At 45.6% G+C, this 17,389-nt stretch overlaps 1 protein-coding gene across 3 annotated transcripts in view; it reads left to right on the forward strand.

Annotated features, from left to right (window-relative positions):
• SBF2 (SET binding factor 2) overlaps positions 1 to 17,389 on the forward strand; it is a 919,918-nt gene that overhangs the window by 859,777 nt on the left and 42,752 nt on the right. For all 3 annotated transcript variants that reach the window (XM_030200990.1, XM_030200991.1, XM_030200992.1), the window contains 2 exons: positions 10,309 to 10,410; positions 11,104 to 11,289. In XM_030200990.1, coding sequence (XP_030056850.1) covers positions 10,309 to 10,410; positions 11,104 to 11,289 — 288 coding nt within the window. The remainder of the gene's footprint in view (positions 1 to 10,308; positions 10,411 to 11,103; positions 11,290 to 17,389) is intronic.

Genomic DNA, 17,389 nt, shown 5'->3' on the forward strand with positions numbered 1-17,389 from the left:
AGGTTCCATCTTGTGTTTTTTATCTTCTACAGTATAAGAAGATATACCAGTAGGGACTTCCGGTGGTTCCGAAAATCAACATGGCTGCCGAGTAAAGAGCTCCGTGGAGCCCCGAATGAGGCCCCCAAGTCCACAAGTGCGGGACCCCCCACCGATGGAGATATAGCTGGCGGAGGCTGGTGGGAGTGAGGGAGGAGAGCGACGCCGTTGAAAACGCTTGGAAAGAGCGAGAAGAGCTGGGGAAGAGTCCGTGGCGCAATCCAAGATGGCGGCCGCTGCAGCAACGAGAAACCCAAAAGGGGGAGAGAAGTGAGACGGGGGTTGACAGCAAGAGGAGAGAGCTTCCGACGCACCCAGAACGAAGGTGAGGAGGAAAGGCAGGAACAGCGGTGATGGGTGTGGAGAAGGAGAGCAAGCCATCCGTGCACCCCCCCCCCAGTATTTGAAGAGACTGATAAAACCGATGGCAGCAGGGGAAACCTGCAAATAAAAGAGGAACAGTTTGAGACTGGGAGCTAGGGAGGAGAAGGAGAAGTGGGGAAAGAGCTGTATTGGTGGGAAGCTGAAGGTTGATAATAAAGGCGAAGGAGGGGAACCCCCCCCCCCCCCCCGGTTGGAGTGGCAGTGGAGCCTTAGCTCATGGAGCAGAAACTTAATAAGACTTTCCATTAATTGATCAACAATTAATAGCTCCAGAAGACCGGAGAGCAGGGCTGAAGAAGAGGTAATAAAAATTAGAACTAAATCATCATTCATTATCAGAGGGGACAACTGTCCAGGCGATACTAGAGGTGAGGTGGATATAAGTTACTGTGCCGCAAGGCACGGTGAGAAGGCAAAAAAGCATTGGCACTTGGATCATAGAGACTTGTCAATTAGTTAAGCTTGGCCAAAAGAGACACGCAGGATGCCACCGAAAAAGAGCTTGGATAAATTCAGGTTCGCAGCAGACCAAGCGGGGAAGGCGAAGCAGGAAGTGGCTGGAACCACTCTGGAAGGAGAAAGAATGGTCACGATTCCCTCGGATTCAGAGGACGATTCCCACAGGGAGACGGGTGAGAATAACGAAGAAATCACCAAAGCAGATGTGGTGGGATGGTTCAAAGAGCTGAAGTCCGACCTGGAAGGTTATCGAAAAGATATCCAGTGTGCACTCAAAGAGCTCAGGACGGAGATCAGAGATATGGGAACTCGGGTGGAAGAAATGGAGGAGAAGATGGAAACAGTACAGGCCGAAGCTCGGAGTAAACAGGCAGAGTCACGGAAAACAGCAACAGAGGTCCAGCAGCTACAAGATCAGGTGGAGGACTTGGAAAATAGGTCCCGCCGCAACAATCTACGGTTCAAAGGAATCCCGGAGCTGGAAATTTTCAGCAATTGCGAGGCGGTGATTCAGGAACTGTGTCAACATATCTTAAACCCAGAGGGCGAAGCAGGGCAACGACCCATCAATTTGCAACGGGTACACCGAAGTGCGGGCCCTCCAAGGGAATCGGCTCCGAGAGACATTGTAGCCTGTTTTTTGGATTTTCCCACTAAAGAACGGATTTTGGCAAAGGCGAGGCAACAGAAAGTGATACACTGGAAAAACTATAAAATTGGAATATACCAGGACTTGGCAGGAATTACCTTGCAACAGCGAAGGGCGATGGGAGAAGTGACTAGCTACATGAGAACTCATGGGATTAGATACCGGTGGCTCTTCCCATTTGCAGTTTGGCTTACAGTGGAGGGAAAGTCACGAAAGGTGAAGACACCTGCAGAAGCATGGGAGGCGCTGCGAACGCTTGGATGTAAGGGTCTGCCAGAGCAGGAGAAACAACCAGTTGGGAATGAGGAGCCAAGAGCTGACTCGGCATGGCAGACGGCGTCCAACAGAGGGAAGAAATCTGATAAAGGCGCCTCCTGATGCTCCAAAAGAACGAGAGAGATGATGGACTGGCAGAGTCTGACATGAACTATGTTTAGGTTGGGTGTTTGGTGGTGAGTTGATTCCCGGTGGGGGAAGATCTGTGGGGGGGGGGGAGGGACAGGTATTCAACAGGCAATAAAAAATATAAAAAGAAAAAGAAAAGAGGAGGGGTGGGGGAAGAGAAGGGGATAGAGGTTTGGGCAATATGGGGGCCCGGGGGACAGGAGCAGAAAGTACTTCCTACATGCCGGGCACAGGAGTGTCCGGAGCAAGGGGAGGAAAGGGAGGGAAGGGAAGGGGGGAAGGACTGAAGATAGGTTCCTGGAACATTAACGGGCTCAACAGCCCAGGGAAACGAGCAAGGGTAATGAAAGAACTAAATAGGTTGATATGGGAAATGGTGATGCTACAGGAGACTCACTTAAGACCCAGGGATGGACATTTGTTAAGGGGGAAAAGATATAAAGGGGTAGTGACACACCAAGCTGTGGGGGAAAGAAGGTGGGAGGAGTGGCCATATTGATAGGACAGACTAATGGGATGAGTATTGAACACGAAGTTAAGGATACAACAGGGAGATGTGTGGCTCTAAGAGGTTGAATTCATGGAAAGGAGGTAACTCTGATTAACATTTACGCCCCTAACACGGGACATGAAGAGTTTTTTCGGACACTGTGGGAGGAGATCCAAGGATTCATAAGGGGGCAGGTGATAATGGGAGGAGATCTCAATGTAGCTCCAGATGCACGGCTGGACCATTCGGGAGGAGGGGGATATCAATCGAGCTCGGGTAGAAAGGCGCTGCAGAAATTCTTGAGACAGATGTAGTTGGTGGACAGTTGGAGGATGGTACATGGAATACAATGGGGATACACTTTCTACTCCCATGCAGCTAACTCATATACGAGGATAGATGGGTTGTGGGTGCATCGTAATTGGGTGCAAACGATAACGGAGGCAGAAATAGAATCTGTACACATTTCGGACCATGCGCCAGTCTGGCTTAATCTACAGGGATGGGGTCACGGGAAGAGAACCACAAATTGGAAATTGAATCTCTCTTGGGGGACGAGCAGGTGAGGGAGGAGGTCCAGGTCACTATGCAGGAATATTGGAAAATTAACGACACAGGGGAAGTGTGGGATGCAATGAAGGTAGTGGTGAGGGGAATATTGATCAAATGGGGAGCCAGGAAGAAAAAGGAGAGGGGGCAGGCGATGATGCTGCTGAGAATGAGAATGAATAAATTAGAAAAGACCCACCAGAGAAATCCATCGGCACAGATATGGGTGGAACTTAAAAAGGCAAACAAAAAAAGAAGAAGCAAACACTGGGCCTTCAGGATTGAGAAAAAATGTAGTCCTTTAATATCACAACTACCCGACACGGGCCGTGTTTCGGCGTACAGCCGCCTGCATCAGGGGTTAATAAACTCCTATCGGTCAACTTGCAAGCTGTAGCGCAAGAGGTAAGTGAAACAATCGGGGTAAAACTCCAGGCTCTATGATAGAACCAGATGTTATGACCAGTCCAATTAGAGCAGCAAGCAGGCCCCTGTATTACACCAACAAGCAGGGGAACACCGGTTCTCACCCTCTGTGTCAGGAAGCCATTCAGATGTGGCATTGGGCTCGCCAACACGTCATGTTTCTTCAAGCCACTTATCTGGCAGACATAAACAACGGCCTGGCTGACGGACTGAGCAGGATAATGCAACCTCACGAGTTGTCTGTAAATATGGGCATAGCCCGCACTTTCTTCTGAGTGTGGGGCACCCCCTCAGTGGATCTTTTTGCCACTCAACTCAATCACAGGGTCCCTCAGTTCTGTTCCAGGCTTCAGACCCATTACAGACTAGCTTCGGATGCCTTCCTTCTTCATTGAGGGACAGATGTCTTCTATATGCGTATCCTCCCATACCTCTAGAGGGGAAAACTGTGTTGAAACTCAAGCAAGACCATGGAACTATGTGCCCTACTGGCCGTGGCAGATTTGGTTCTCTCTTCTTCTGGAATTGTCCTCCGAAGAACTGTGGAGATTGGAGTGTTTTCTGATTCTCATCACGCAGAACAAAGGGTCACTTCTGCATCCCAACCTCTAGTCTCTGGCTCTCATGGCTTGGATGTTGAGAGCCTAGAATTCGCTTCCTTGGGTCTTTCAGAGGGTGTCTCCCAGGTCTTGCTGGCTTCCAAGAAAGATTCCACTAAGGTATTATTCTTTTAAATAGAGGAGATTTGCCATCAGGTATGACAGCAAGGCCTTAGATCCCCTTACTTGTCCTACACATACCAGTGGCGTAGCCAGAAGTCAATTTTTGGGTGGGCCAACAGGTTGGATGGGTGGGCACTAGACAGTGGTGTGCTGGTAAATGTTTAACAACAGGCTCTCTCCCCGGTCCACCTCTGCGCCCCCCCCCCCCCCCCCCCCCCGTCCACCTCCCCTCAAAATTGCAGAGCTGGCTATAGCCGGGGAGAGAGCCTGGGGGGGGGGGGGCAATGCATTACTGTCTCCAGGAAAAAAAAAATTAAATGATCCCAGGTTCCAATTCAATTCATGTTTAATGTGGGATAAAATGCCATAAATAAGTAAATAAATATAAACTTTTAATGTTGAGCACCTGATTCTCAAAGTGGACATATTCCAAACACTATAATGAAAATAAAATGATTTTTTTTCTACCTTTGTTGTCTGGTGACTGTTTTTCTGATCATGCTGGCCCAGTATCCGATTCTGCTGCTATCTGTCCTCTTAACTCCGTTTCCAGGGCTTCCTTTCCATTTATTTCTTTACTTTCCTCCTTTCTTCTTCATTTCTTGCTCTATATCCATAAGTTAAAGCTGGGTCCTCTGCAGACTTGACTGTCTAGTGGATCCAGCTTCTGCCTATTTTCTTCATCCATGTGCAGTTTTTCTCCTCTCTTCCTTTTCCCTCATCTCATCTCCTACCTCATTCTTCCATCCCCTCCATCCATGTTCAGCATTTCTTCTCTCTCCCTTCCCTCTCTTCCATCCATGTCCAGCAACCCTCCTCTCCCCTTCCCTCCATCCAGCAACCCTCCTCTCCCCTTCTTCCACCATGTCCAGCAACTCTCCTCTCCCCTTCCCTCCATCCAGCAACCCTCCTCTCCCCTTCCCTCCATCCAGCAACCCTCCTCTCCCCTTCTTCCACCATGTCCAGCAACCCTCCTCTCCCCTTCCCTCCATCCAGCAACCCTCCTCTCCCCTTCTTCCACCATGTGCAGCAACTCTCCTCTCCCCTTCTTTCATCATGTCCAGCAACCCTCCTCTCCCCTGCCCTCTCCTCTCCCCTTCTTCCACCATGTCCAGCAACCCTCCTCTCCCCTTCTTCCACCATGTCCAGCAACCCTCCTCTCCCCTGCCCTCTCCTCTCCCCTTCTTCCACCATGTCCAGCAACCCTCCTCTCCCCTGCCCTCTCCTCTCCCCTTCTTCCACCATGTCCAGCAACCCTCCTCTCCCCTTCCCTCCATCCAGCAACCCTCCTCTCCCCTGCCCTCTCCTCTTCTTCCACCATGTCCAGCAACCCTCCTCTCCCCTTCCCTCTATCCAGCAACCCTCCTCTCCCCTTCTTCCACCATGTCCAGCAACCCTCCTCTTCCCTCCCTCCAGCAACCCTCCTCTCCCCTTCTTCCACCATGTGCAGCAACCCTCCTCTCCCGTCTGCCCTGTTTCCTTCCTGCCCCCCCCCCGTACCTTTAAATATTATAGTTTTGCTGGAGTCGCGGGCAGCCAGCATTGAAGACATCGGCAGGCTTACGCCGGTTCCAGCAGCCTTCCCTTCCCTCGTTGCAAGTCGGATGATGGCTCCGCCCTCGTAGAAACAGGAAATACGTCAGAAGAGGGCGGAGCCATCATCCGACTTGCAACAAGGGAAGGGAAGGCTGCTGGAACCGGCGTAAACCTGCCGATGTCTTCAATGCCGGCTGCCCGCGACTCCAGCAAAACTGTAATATTTAAAGGTACGGCGGCGGCGGCGGGGCAGTGGCGGGCTGGGGAGGCAGATGCGGAATCGGAGCTCAGCCTGCTCCCTCCGCTCCGCTGCCTCCACTGCTGGGTGGGCCTGAACCAAAACTGGGTGGGCCTGGGCCCACCCAGGCCCACCCGTGGCTACGCCCCTGACACACACCCTGCTTGAATACCTTCTACACTTACCAGAGTCTGGTCTTAAGACCAACTCCGTAAGGGTTCACCTCGGTGCAGTTAGTGCTTATCATCGACGTGTAAGATGGTAAGCATTTCTCTGGACAGCCTTTAGTTGTTTGCTTCATCAGAGATTTGCTTTTGTCAAAGACTCCTGTCAAACCTCTACCAGTGTCATGGGATCTCAACGTCATTCTCACCCAGCTGATGAAAGCTCTTTTTGAGCCACTGAATTTCTACCATCTTAATTACTTGACCTGGAAGGTCCTTTTCTTAGTGGCTGTTACTTCAGCTCGTTAGGTCAGTGAGCTTCAGGCCTTAGTAGTTGAGGCACCTTATACTAAATTTCATCCCAACAGAGTAGTCCTCCACACGCACCCTAAGTTCCTGCCGAAGATAGTGTCAGAGTTCCATCTGAACCAGTTGATTGTCTTGCCAACATTTTTTCCCCATCCTTGTGCCCATCTTGGTGAAAGCCACGTGCACACCTTGGACGAAGCCCTTCAGACAGTCCGCCCAGTTGTTTGTTTCTTTTGATCCCAACAGAAGGGGAGTCGCCATCGGTAAATGCACCATTTCCAGTTGGCTAGCAGATTGCATTTCCTTCGCTTATGCCCAAGCTAGGGTAGCTTTGGGGGGTCATGTCACGGATCATAATGTTAGGGCCAAGGCTTCGTCAGTGGCCCACTTAAAGTCAACCCTCCATTGAGGAGATTTACAAGGCTGCAACGTGGTCTTCAGTCCACACATTCACATCTCACTACTGCCTTGAGCAGATACCCGACACAACATTTTATTCTATTCCAGGCTTCACTCTCATCTAGTTTGTATATAGTTTTAGGTTAATCTATGTGAAGTCCTCGGCATTGCGAGGCCCAGTTGACCACTGTTTGTTATTTTGGGTGAGCCTGGATGCTAGGAATTCCCTCCTTATGAGAATGTAAGCCTGCTTGTCCTCGGAGAAAGCGAAGATACTTACCTGTAGCAGGTATTCTCTAAGGACAGCAGGCTTCACGTTCTCACAATCCCGCCCACCTCCCCTTGGAGTTGTTCTTTTAATTTTTTGCTTGATTTTACGCTTTTGTATTTAACTGAAGAGGCGCGGTCGCGCTGTGTGTGAGAAGGCACTTCGTACATGCGCATTGGAGCATTGCTTGCGCTCCAGAAGGCTCTCGCAAACATTTTTTTTTGCATGGTATCATGCCAACCCGGGCGACACGGATCATCTACCCACCTGTGAGAATGTGAAGCCTGCTGTCCTCGGAGAATACCTGCTACAGGTAAGTATCTTCGCTTTATCTAAACATGGGAATAGGCAGCTGGTGCATATATCAGTAGTTAGTTACAAGGTTAACATTAGTTCTGATGTACATTTGTTAATACTAGGTTTACATAGAATACCACATTGATTAATGGAAGTGGGCATAGCTATCATGGCACTCTGGTGTTCTTACAAGCAAAGAAAAAGCAGATAAAATACAGAGTATGAAGGAAGAACGGGACTTGGGGGTGACTGTGTATGATGACCATTAAACTTCCAAACAGGTAGAAAAAGCAATGGTCAAAGCCAGAAGGATACTTGGGTGCATAAAAAGAGGGATGACCAGCAGGAAAAAGGAGGTGATAGTGCCATTGTATAAGTCTCTGGTGAGGCTCCATTTAGAGTACTGTGTGCAGTTCTGGAGACCGCACCTACGAAAAGATATAAACAGGATGGAGTCAGTCCAGAGGGCAGCTACAAAATTAGTATGCGGTCTTGAACACAAAAAATATAGGGACAGGCTTATGAACCTCAACATGTATACACTGGAAGAGAGGAGGGAGAGACAAGACTTGATAGAGATGTTTAAATATCTCAAGGGCATTTATGTACAGGAAGTGACCCTTTTTCAACTGAAGGAGAGTTCTGGAATGAGGGGGCATACGATGAAGTTGAGGGAGTAGGCTTAGGAGTAATCTAAGAAAGAATTATTTCACAGAAAGGGTGTTGGAGGCATGGAATGGCCTCCCGGTGGAATTGAGTACTGTGTCAGAATTTAAAAAGGCATGGAATAAGCATGTGGGATCGCTTAGGAAAAGGAAGAGTTGGGGGTTACAGAGGATGGGTAGACTGGATGGGCCATATGGCCTTTATCTGCTGTCATGTTTCTATGTTTCTAAATTCCATATAACTATTTCGTCTTCCTATCTCCTCCAGCTCAGCTTTACAATCCCTCCCTTTCCCTCAGTGTGCTTCTGTGTTTTTCCCATGTTTTCTTGGATGAATCATCTTTACAGGTAGGTGATATCATCCAACATTGCTGACACAAAGCAGTTCTCTCAGAGCTGGAAGAACCCAGTATGATTTTCTGAGCATGTAAGGGATGTCCCATATAGCCACTAGCTCATGTGTCAGATTTTCTTTGTTTGTTTTTGTTCATTCTCCTGCCTGGATGTGTTTCTTGAAAACTGCAGCGAAGAAATATTCTCTCTCCATTTTTTTCCCAGTTTTTCTTGTCCCCCTGAGACCCCTAGAACCCTTGAAAAAAATTGAATTGAATTTTTGGTCCTGAAACCTCATCAGTAAAGATGTGCTGAAACAGATTAACACCATTCTCATTTACATGGAACTCTGGTGTCACTGCACCCATTGGTGGCTTGGTGCATGAAAGCAATGCTATACCAATGGTTGTGTGAACAGTGTGATTGCACAGGGTGTTAATATTGAAGGTTGCAAAATTTGCTGCCAGCCCACTATATGCTGTCGCTGGCAGTGGCAAAGTGAGAAGAGGCAGGGAGTAATAGGGAGCTCCAGTGGGTTAGTCACACAGGAACAGTTCGGTACTGTATAAAAGGCTTTTGTAGCGCAAACCCTCCAGTCAGGAACCCATCAGTTCCATGGAACCTCAGTTTATGAAACCTCCCTCAGAACCTGTAGAATCAGCAGACATCAAATACCTGAGCTCAAAAGTTATATTCTTGATAGCAGGAACCTCAGTCAGAAGAGTAAGTGACCTAAAGCATTTGTTCTTAAACTCCATATCCACCATTCTTCCAAAATAGAATAGTTATCCAAATTCTTGCCAAATTGGTATTGACTTTACATTTAAGTCAATCCACAGTGCTTCCCATTTTATTTCCAGCCTTTGCAATTGCAATAACAAAAAAAAAGTGTATTAAACTGGCTACCAAAATACATTTCACATTGCTCCAATCCAGAAGGACTGCAACAAAATGATCCATTGAAAGTACATCAAGTCAAAGCCATGGCAACTTCAGTTGCACATTGCATACAGTTCAGTGGAAGAATTGTGTAGATTTACAACATACTTTCACATCCCACTACTCTCAAAGCAATAGTGCAGTAGTACAAAGTGTCTGCATATGTTTCAAAAGGGTCTAACTGGGAAGGAGAGGCTCCTACTACTACAAATCATTTCTATAGTGCTGCTAGACATGCACAGCGCTGAACATATTATATACAGGTACTCTCTCTGTCCTTAGAGGGCTCATAAGCAGCTGCGGGAATTGAACCCTGGTCCCCAGAATCTCAGTCCGCTGCACTAACCATTAGGCTACTTCTCCACTCCTTCCCAGTTAAACCTCCCTGAGTTAGTGGCATTTAACCAGATAATGCTCCTGAATATCACCGCTAACCAGTCATTCCCTAACCAATTTAGGGGCAGTCTGAGGGCAGAGTTTTGGTGGAGCTGCGGAAGGGCTTCCTTACTGTATGTGCCAATTTAACTGGGCATCATTATTACTACTACTACTAATCCTTTCTTATAGCGCTATTAGACATACGCAGCACTGTACACACTATATGCAGGTACTTTCTCCCTAGTGGGCTCACAATCTAAAGCATCTAGGGCAATGGATGGTTAAGTGATTTGCCCAAGATCACAAGGAGCTGCAGTGGGAATTGAACCCAGATCGCCAGGATCAAAGCTTGCTGCACTAACCATTAGGCTACTCCACTCATTGTCTTGTTAACTTCTGGGTGACTGCAGACATATAGATATTCCATGCCAAAAGCCACACATGCCCCAGATTGGCTTTCCAGGGTTACTTCAGCCCACGGATGTGAGAAACTTATAGGCCGCTTACCACTGCAGGCTGAATATTACACCCTTAATTGCTGTTGCTAAATGTATAAATCGCTTTCTGTATTGACCTAATTGCCTGTATATTTTGAACTCTGCCATCTTCATTCTTCTAACTGTGGTCCTAACCTACATCAATGTTTTCTCATTCTACAGCTTCATAGGATAATGCAGTTGAGTCTAATCCTCTCAGAGCTACTTGAGAGTGGATCTTCAGTCCTGGTTTGTTTAGAAGAAGGCTGGGACATCACCACACAAGTAAACACCGCACACAAGTTTTTTTTTCCTCTATAACAATAATTATAACTGATACCATAGGAGCCAACTTTTCTTAATTATTAGGGGTGCTAAACCCAATGAAAATTACCTTTCCCTGGACACAATCAAGGAATTTGTTCAATATTGGGGGTGCTCAAGCACCCACAGAGCTGGCTTCTATGACTGATACTTTTAAAATACTGAATGTTTAATGAACCTGTAATTTAATGCTTGCGTTTAGCTGTAACATTCTAAAATGTGTTTTAACATATGTAACAATAATAATACTCCAGTCAAAAGTTTGTACACAGGTTAAAGAGACTTGTTCTTTTATTGTGAGCAAGATGCACCCCCCCCCCCCCCCATTTTTTTTCCAAAGTGGAAAAATAAATTATTGATTCTAAGACGCATCCCCATTTTGCAAAAGTGAAAAATATGATACCGGTATGAGAAGTACAGTATTTTGAAACTAAACTGTTAAGGAGTGTACCAAATACCATAGATTTCCATATAGGCACCCCAGGGCTGCATGATTTGTAGTTTTTGTCGTAATTCTAAGATGCCATCGAATGTAAGCCACACCTACTTTCCATGCACATTAAAACGAGTAAAAATGTATGCCTTAGAATCAAAGAAATATGATATTAACTATATTTTATATTGGAGACAAAGTTGTTTGTTTCTTTGTTGTAGGTGGTATCTCTAGTGCAGCTACTTGGTGATCCATTCTACCGGACGCTTGAAGGCTTCCGGATGCTGGTGGAAAAAGAATGGCTTTCATTTGGTCATAAGTTCAGTCAGCGCAGCAATCTGACTCTCAACAGTCAGAGCAGTGGTTTTACACCTATTTTCTTACAGTTTTTGGATTGTGTACATCAGGTAAGCATTAAAATCATGCAAATTAACAGTTCAGGACCTAGCATCAATTTACTTATACATCTAACTAATTCTTTAAAACATTAAACTCTCCAGAATGTAACAGATATAAGAGATATTATGGGCATGATTTTATAACATGACACTTATGTGAGAAGTCCATACCTATTTTATAAACCCAACATGGGCATGTCGGGCCTTTATAATATAGGCTTCCAGAGCCAGAACTAATAACACACAAATGCTGATGCATTGTTCCCCCCAGAAACTTTGGTCAGCCAGGTGGAAAGGGATAGAAGAGTACTGCACAGTGTTACAAAATTTTCTGTTTAAGTTAGCCGGGTGGTTCACCCATTCAGAAGATCCTGGGGAGAACACTGCCTAGATCAGTGATTCCCAAACATGTCCTGGGGGAACCCTAGCTAGTCATATTTTCAGGATATCCACAGTGAATATGCATGAGATAGAGTTGCATACGAAGGAGACAATGTATGCAAATTGATCTCATGCATGTTCATTGTGGATATCCTGAACACCTGACAGGCTGGGGTTCACCCAGGACAGGTTTGGGAACCTCTGGTCTAGATACACGAAATAACAACTGCTCAGATGATGTAAATGTGTACTAAATAAAACACATGTGTACATGTGTATTTTATAAAATAAGTGTATACATTGCACTGCCACCTCAATTCCACCCAAACTATGCTCTATAGAATGCCTAAAAGTAGGAGCACCCTACATGACATACATACATACCATAAAGCATGTTTTGCAGACAGAAAATGTTTATTATAAAACTAGTAAAAAAGGCCCGTTTCTGAAACCAATGAAACGGGCGCTAGCATGTCGTTTTTTTTGTGTGTGTGTATATGTGTCACAGAGTTATTTTGTGTGTGTGAGTGTGTGAGGGTGCGGTGTGTGTGCAGGTTGTTGATGTGTGTCTTTTTTTTGTTTTGTTTTGTTTTTTGCTTGGGGGTTGGGGGATGTGCTGTGCTGGCAAAGTGGGTTGGATTGGTGTGTGGCTTTGAGGGTGTGTTTCTGTTGTATTGTGTGTGTGTGGTTTTGTCTGTCGAGGTTTGTGGAGGGGGGTCTTTCTGTTGGTGAAATGTAAATGTGGTTGTAGGGGGTGTCAGCCTTTGTTGAGTGTTGTTTTTTTTCCATGTTTTTTTTTTTGTGTTGTGCTGAGGCAGCAGTGTTGTTTTAGATGGGCGGAAGGTTGAGGAGCACGTTCTTTGTCTGTCGGTATTTTTTTGCCATTTCAGGGCTGCTGTAGGGGAATGCTGGAAGAGAAATGTGCTGTTGGAAGCAGCGCCATCTTTTTCCATTGGGCTGGGGTTCTGGGCATCCTGGAGGTGGGTGACGGCTTGCCTGAGGACGGGAATGGTTGTTTTAAGTTGGCGGAAGGGAGAAGAGCACGGTCTCGGGCCGTCGGGGGGTGATCCGGTATGTTTGGTCCATTTCAGGCCGGCTGCAGGGGAATGCTGGAACATTTATGCGCTGCAGGAATCAGCGCCATCTTTTTCCGAGTGCTCGGGGAATCCCCGAGGTGGGAGACAGCTTGCCTGAGGCTGGGGATGGTTGGGCACATCCTTGGCCGCTTCGGCAAAAGGGGAAGAGGAAGGGGGTGGGGAGTTACCTGCAGCCGCCGGAGAAACCATGTATTCTTTGTTTGTTTTGTATTATTAGTTTGCATTTCTGTTGAAGAAAGAGTGGATGCCTCTCTAATGATGGAGGTGGTGCGTCGGTGTGCGGTTGTTTCGTTAGTTTGGCAGCCAGTCTCCAGCGATTCCTAGGCAGGGAAGGAGTAGGGAAACACGCTTCGCTCCCCCTTCCTTGGTCGCTGTTTGCTGCTGGCTGGGTCGCGGGTAATCCTTCCAGCTGGGCCGCAGCTTGTCCCAGATGGTGACGGGCACGTTGTTTTCCGGCTCCTCTGACTCCATGTCAAGCGATCCCAAATATAGTCTGTGCTGTAGGCCCTCTGGCACTCTTCAGTACTGTCATTAGGCATTTAAAAATTTCCCCACACCCCCCCCCCCCCCTCCCCTGGTCTATTTTTGCACATACCCACAGCAGGAATATTCTTCTCTCATTCCAGCGGTGGTTCTGTGCTCTCTGTGCTGCACAGAAAATGAGCCATTCTGCTGGGGAATGCTCCTCCCTTATTGTCACGTAGCTTCCTCTGATTGGTCCGTCTTACGTTGCCTAGTGTTGCCTGGGTTGCCTAGTGTTGCCTTTGTGTTTCAGAATGTTGAGGGTGTTTTTTCTGATTGGTCCGTCATGCGAGGGCGGGGCAGAGAGACATGGTCAGTGTTCTGGCTTCACCACCATGAATCCATGAACCCTTCAGTGAGTGACTGAGTGACTTCAGAACGTTGTCTTCAGAATGTTGAGGGTGAGTTTTATTATAGTAGATTAAGTAGGTAAATACAAACTTGCAGCTATGGGTTCTAACAAGATCATGCATATTTTTGTGCAGTCTGTGCTTAGGCATTTCCAGGAGCATTGTCTAGGCAGAGTTGTGGGCATCCTTTATAAAGTACATGCACATAGTGGCACTTGTCTTGGAGCAGGTACAGCCTTGCACAGATGCACTTCTGTGGTACTGCAGATTGTTCTGGGAACCTATTTTATTTTTTTTAAAATGTATGTAAGCAATTTTGTTGCTTTTATAGAATAGGTACCTTTTTGAAATTTCCACATAGGCACCCTGTTGTAAAATTAGCCTCTCGTATTTACAGCATATGATTGCAGGGATCCAGAAGGGACCTTTGTGCATGGCCCTAACCAAGCACTGGCACTGCAATGACCAGCCTTCCTGAGGGGGATGTAAAATAGGGTTGAAAAGTCCCTGGGGGAGCTGTGATTGAAAACTTGTGATAAGTCCAAGTTTTGGGTGAAGTGGAAGCCAGTGGAACTGGAAGAAATTGCTGGGCTTTCCTTTCTTCTCTCCCCCCCCCCCCCCCCCCCAAAAAAAAAAAAAAAAAAAAACAGAACTGGTTTTCTCCTGGAAATAGTTATTAGCTGTCATTATTAATATCCCAATAGTAACAGTGTGACAAAATAGCCAAAATAAATGGTAACTCATCCTCAAAGTATAGATATTCAGCACATGATGTCTGACTGTGTACACTGTCTCTGAATTCATTGTGGATAAGAGAACTTCTTCATGAGTCAATATTCTCTTTACTGCTACTGCCAATGGGCAAGGACTTCGAGAGATACCACTCATACCAACATCATTTCAAAAATTGGCTAATATTCATTCCAAAGAACAATGCTTCACAGGTGGAATATCTTGTGAGAGTTGGCACAGTTATCCCAATCATAGCTTATTTCTGCTTTTTAACCAAACCCTAATGTCAATCCAGCACCCCAGATGAATATACCTAAACCCATTCTGAATCCAGATCCTTCTGAAGATTAAAAAGGAGATGCAAAATGTAAAATAAATAAATGTTTTTTTCTGCAGCTAGCTAATAGAACAGTATTTTGTTTCAGCAATGGAAGCATGAGAAAAATTAGTTCAGATACATAGTGTAAAACAAGCTATCAGATGAAACACTTTGTTTATTATTGATATCTACATGTTGTTTTGGGTGTGACTAGGATGGTCATACCAGTGAGCCCAAACTTGCTGTTATTCTGAAAGTTTTACCAAGAAAACACATGATGCAGTCATTTCTAAAATGGAACTGAGTCATCTTTGAAAAAGCTGTTGTTTATGCCAGTATTTCCAGGTGTCAGCTGAATTATTAATGCTAAATCAGTGTTTTATAACAGGAACATCTGGGAGTATTCTAGTCTCCTTTAAGGAGATTATTTGTGATGTCATTACAGGAAGTTTCATAAGAGGAAGAGCTTGTCAAATGCACTAGACTGAATGTTTTGAAAAAGTGTATGTTCTGCAAATTATGCATGCATTTCCCTGTGTACTTTGATGTATTTTACAAAAGGCTCCTCGTTTGTAAGATACTTGGGCAGTTGTGCACGTTCTGAGCTGGTTGTTTCATTTCCTATCTAGGTAATCAATAGAAATAAAATAAAACATAAAAAAGAAAATAAGATGATATCTGTTTTTATTGGACTAACGTAATGCATTTTTTGATTATCTTTCGAAGGTAACCCTTATCTAGAAACCTAATGCAAAATCAAGCTCCACATGTACCAAAGGACATTGATAAAGGGAGATAATTTTAAGAAGGGCCACCAGAATGGTGCATGGCCTGTATTATAAGTTATACATAAAGAAACATACGGAACTAAAAAAAAAAAAATTCATATTCAAAATGATTTAACCAAGCAGGAGAGGCTCCTTCTTGGTTAAATCACAGTCAGCTGCTTAATATCAGTTTAGACTGCCCAGAAGAATCCGGAAGTGCCAGGTTGGACCCAGAAGTTATACAGCACTGGCAATATTCAATGCATAACTAACTGAGCAAGTAAGACAGCTTGAATAACAGTCCTAACTTTGCCTGGTCAGGTGTACAGTATAGGTGCTGCTGATGACCTGGATATTCAGCACCAATGCCTGGATATAATCTGGTTACTGACTATCCGGATCTAATCTATCCAAGACGGTCAGCAGTTTAAAAAATACTCATTGCTGCTGACCAATTTTGACCCAGTAATCTTTAGAAATAAAAATAGGCAAAGGGAAGAATAAATACAAGCTTTCAAATAAACTGGATGGGCTGAAGATAGGACCCGAAGTGGTGAACTGGATTAGGAACTGGTTGACAGACAGACGCCAGAGGGTGGTGGTGAATGGCGTTCGCTCGGAGGAGGGAAAGGTGAGTAGTGGAGTGCCTCAAGGATCTGTGCTGGGGCCGATTCTGTTCAGTATATTTGTGAGTGACCTTGCTGAAGGGTTAGAAGGTAAAGTTTGCCTATTTGCGGATGATACTAAGATCTGTAACAGAGTGGACACCCCGGAGGGAGTGGAAAACATGAAGAAGGATCTGAAGAAGCTAGAAGAATGGTCTAAGGTTTGGCAATTAAAATTCAATCACCAAATAGCTCCAGTCTTATTGAATACAAAATATCTTTATTAAACACGTGTGCTTCAAAACCTGCTCACGTGTGTTTAAAACCTTTATTCACAAACAATGTTCTCTTATATCTTTCATACTCATTCACACCTTATAGTACCTGCATAGAAAATCTATAACAAGGAGGATTTATATATACATGACTTTCTTGAATATCATTACACACTGTGTCAGAGTTCATAACTTCTTGTCTCTCAAAGAGACTTCACAGAATTAGAAATACGGGACCTTTGCATGTGTCCATTCACTCTGCTCTTCCGGTTTCCGGTTTCACATAAAGTTTCATGAAAGTTCAAGACAAACCCCAACACACTTCTCTGGGGATGAACAACTCCACTTGCAATAGATTTCAGGCACTACATAAGCAGAATGAGACTTTCAATCTCATAACTGCTGTTACTCCAGTCCTTAAGCAAGCATCGGAAACCGGAAGAGCAGAGTGAATGGACACATGCAAAGGTCCCGTATTTCTAATTCTGTGAAGTCTCTTTGAGAGACAAGAAGTTATGAACTCTGACACAGTGTGTAATGATATTCAAGAAAGTCATGTATATATAAATCCTCCTTGTTATAGATTTTCTATGCAGGTACTATAAGGTGTGAATGAGTATGAAAGATATAAGAGAACATTGTTTGTGAATAAAGGTTTTAAACACACGTGAGCAGGTTTTGAAGCACACGTGTTTAATAAAGATATTTTGTATTCAATAAGACTGGAGCTATTTGGTGATTGATAATACGAGTGCTCCAGCAGCTCTATTGAGTCCCTAATTGTATAATATTATCAAATTAAAATTCAATGCCAAGAAATGCAAAGTGATGCACTTAGGCAGTGGCATACCAAGGGGGGGGCAGTGGGGGCGGTCCGCCCCGGGTGCACGCCGCTGGGGGGGGGGTGCCACGGCGCGCGCCTGTCAGCTGAGTTCGCTGCAGCTCCCTCTGCCCCGGAACAGGTTACTTCCTGTTCCGGCCGGGGCAGAGGGAGCTGCAGCGAAGTCAGCGAACTCAGCTGACAGGCGCGCGCCACGGCACCCCCCCCCCCCCCAGCGGCG

This window comes from Microcaecilia unicolor, chromosome 4 (assembly GCF_901765095.1).
Source record: "Microcaecilia unicolor chromosome 4, aMicUni1.1, whole genome shotgun sequence".
Taxonomy (NCBI): domain Eukaryota; kingdom Metazoa; phylum Chordata; class Amphibia; order Gymnophiona; family Siphonopidae; genus Microcaecilia; species Microcaecilia unicolor.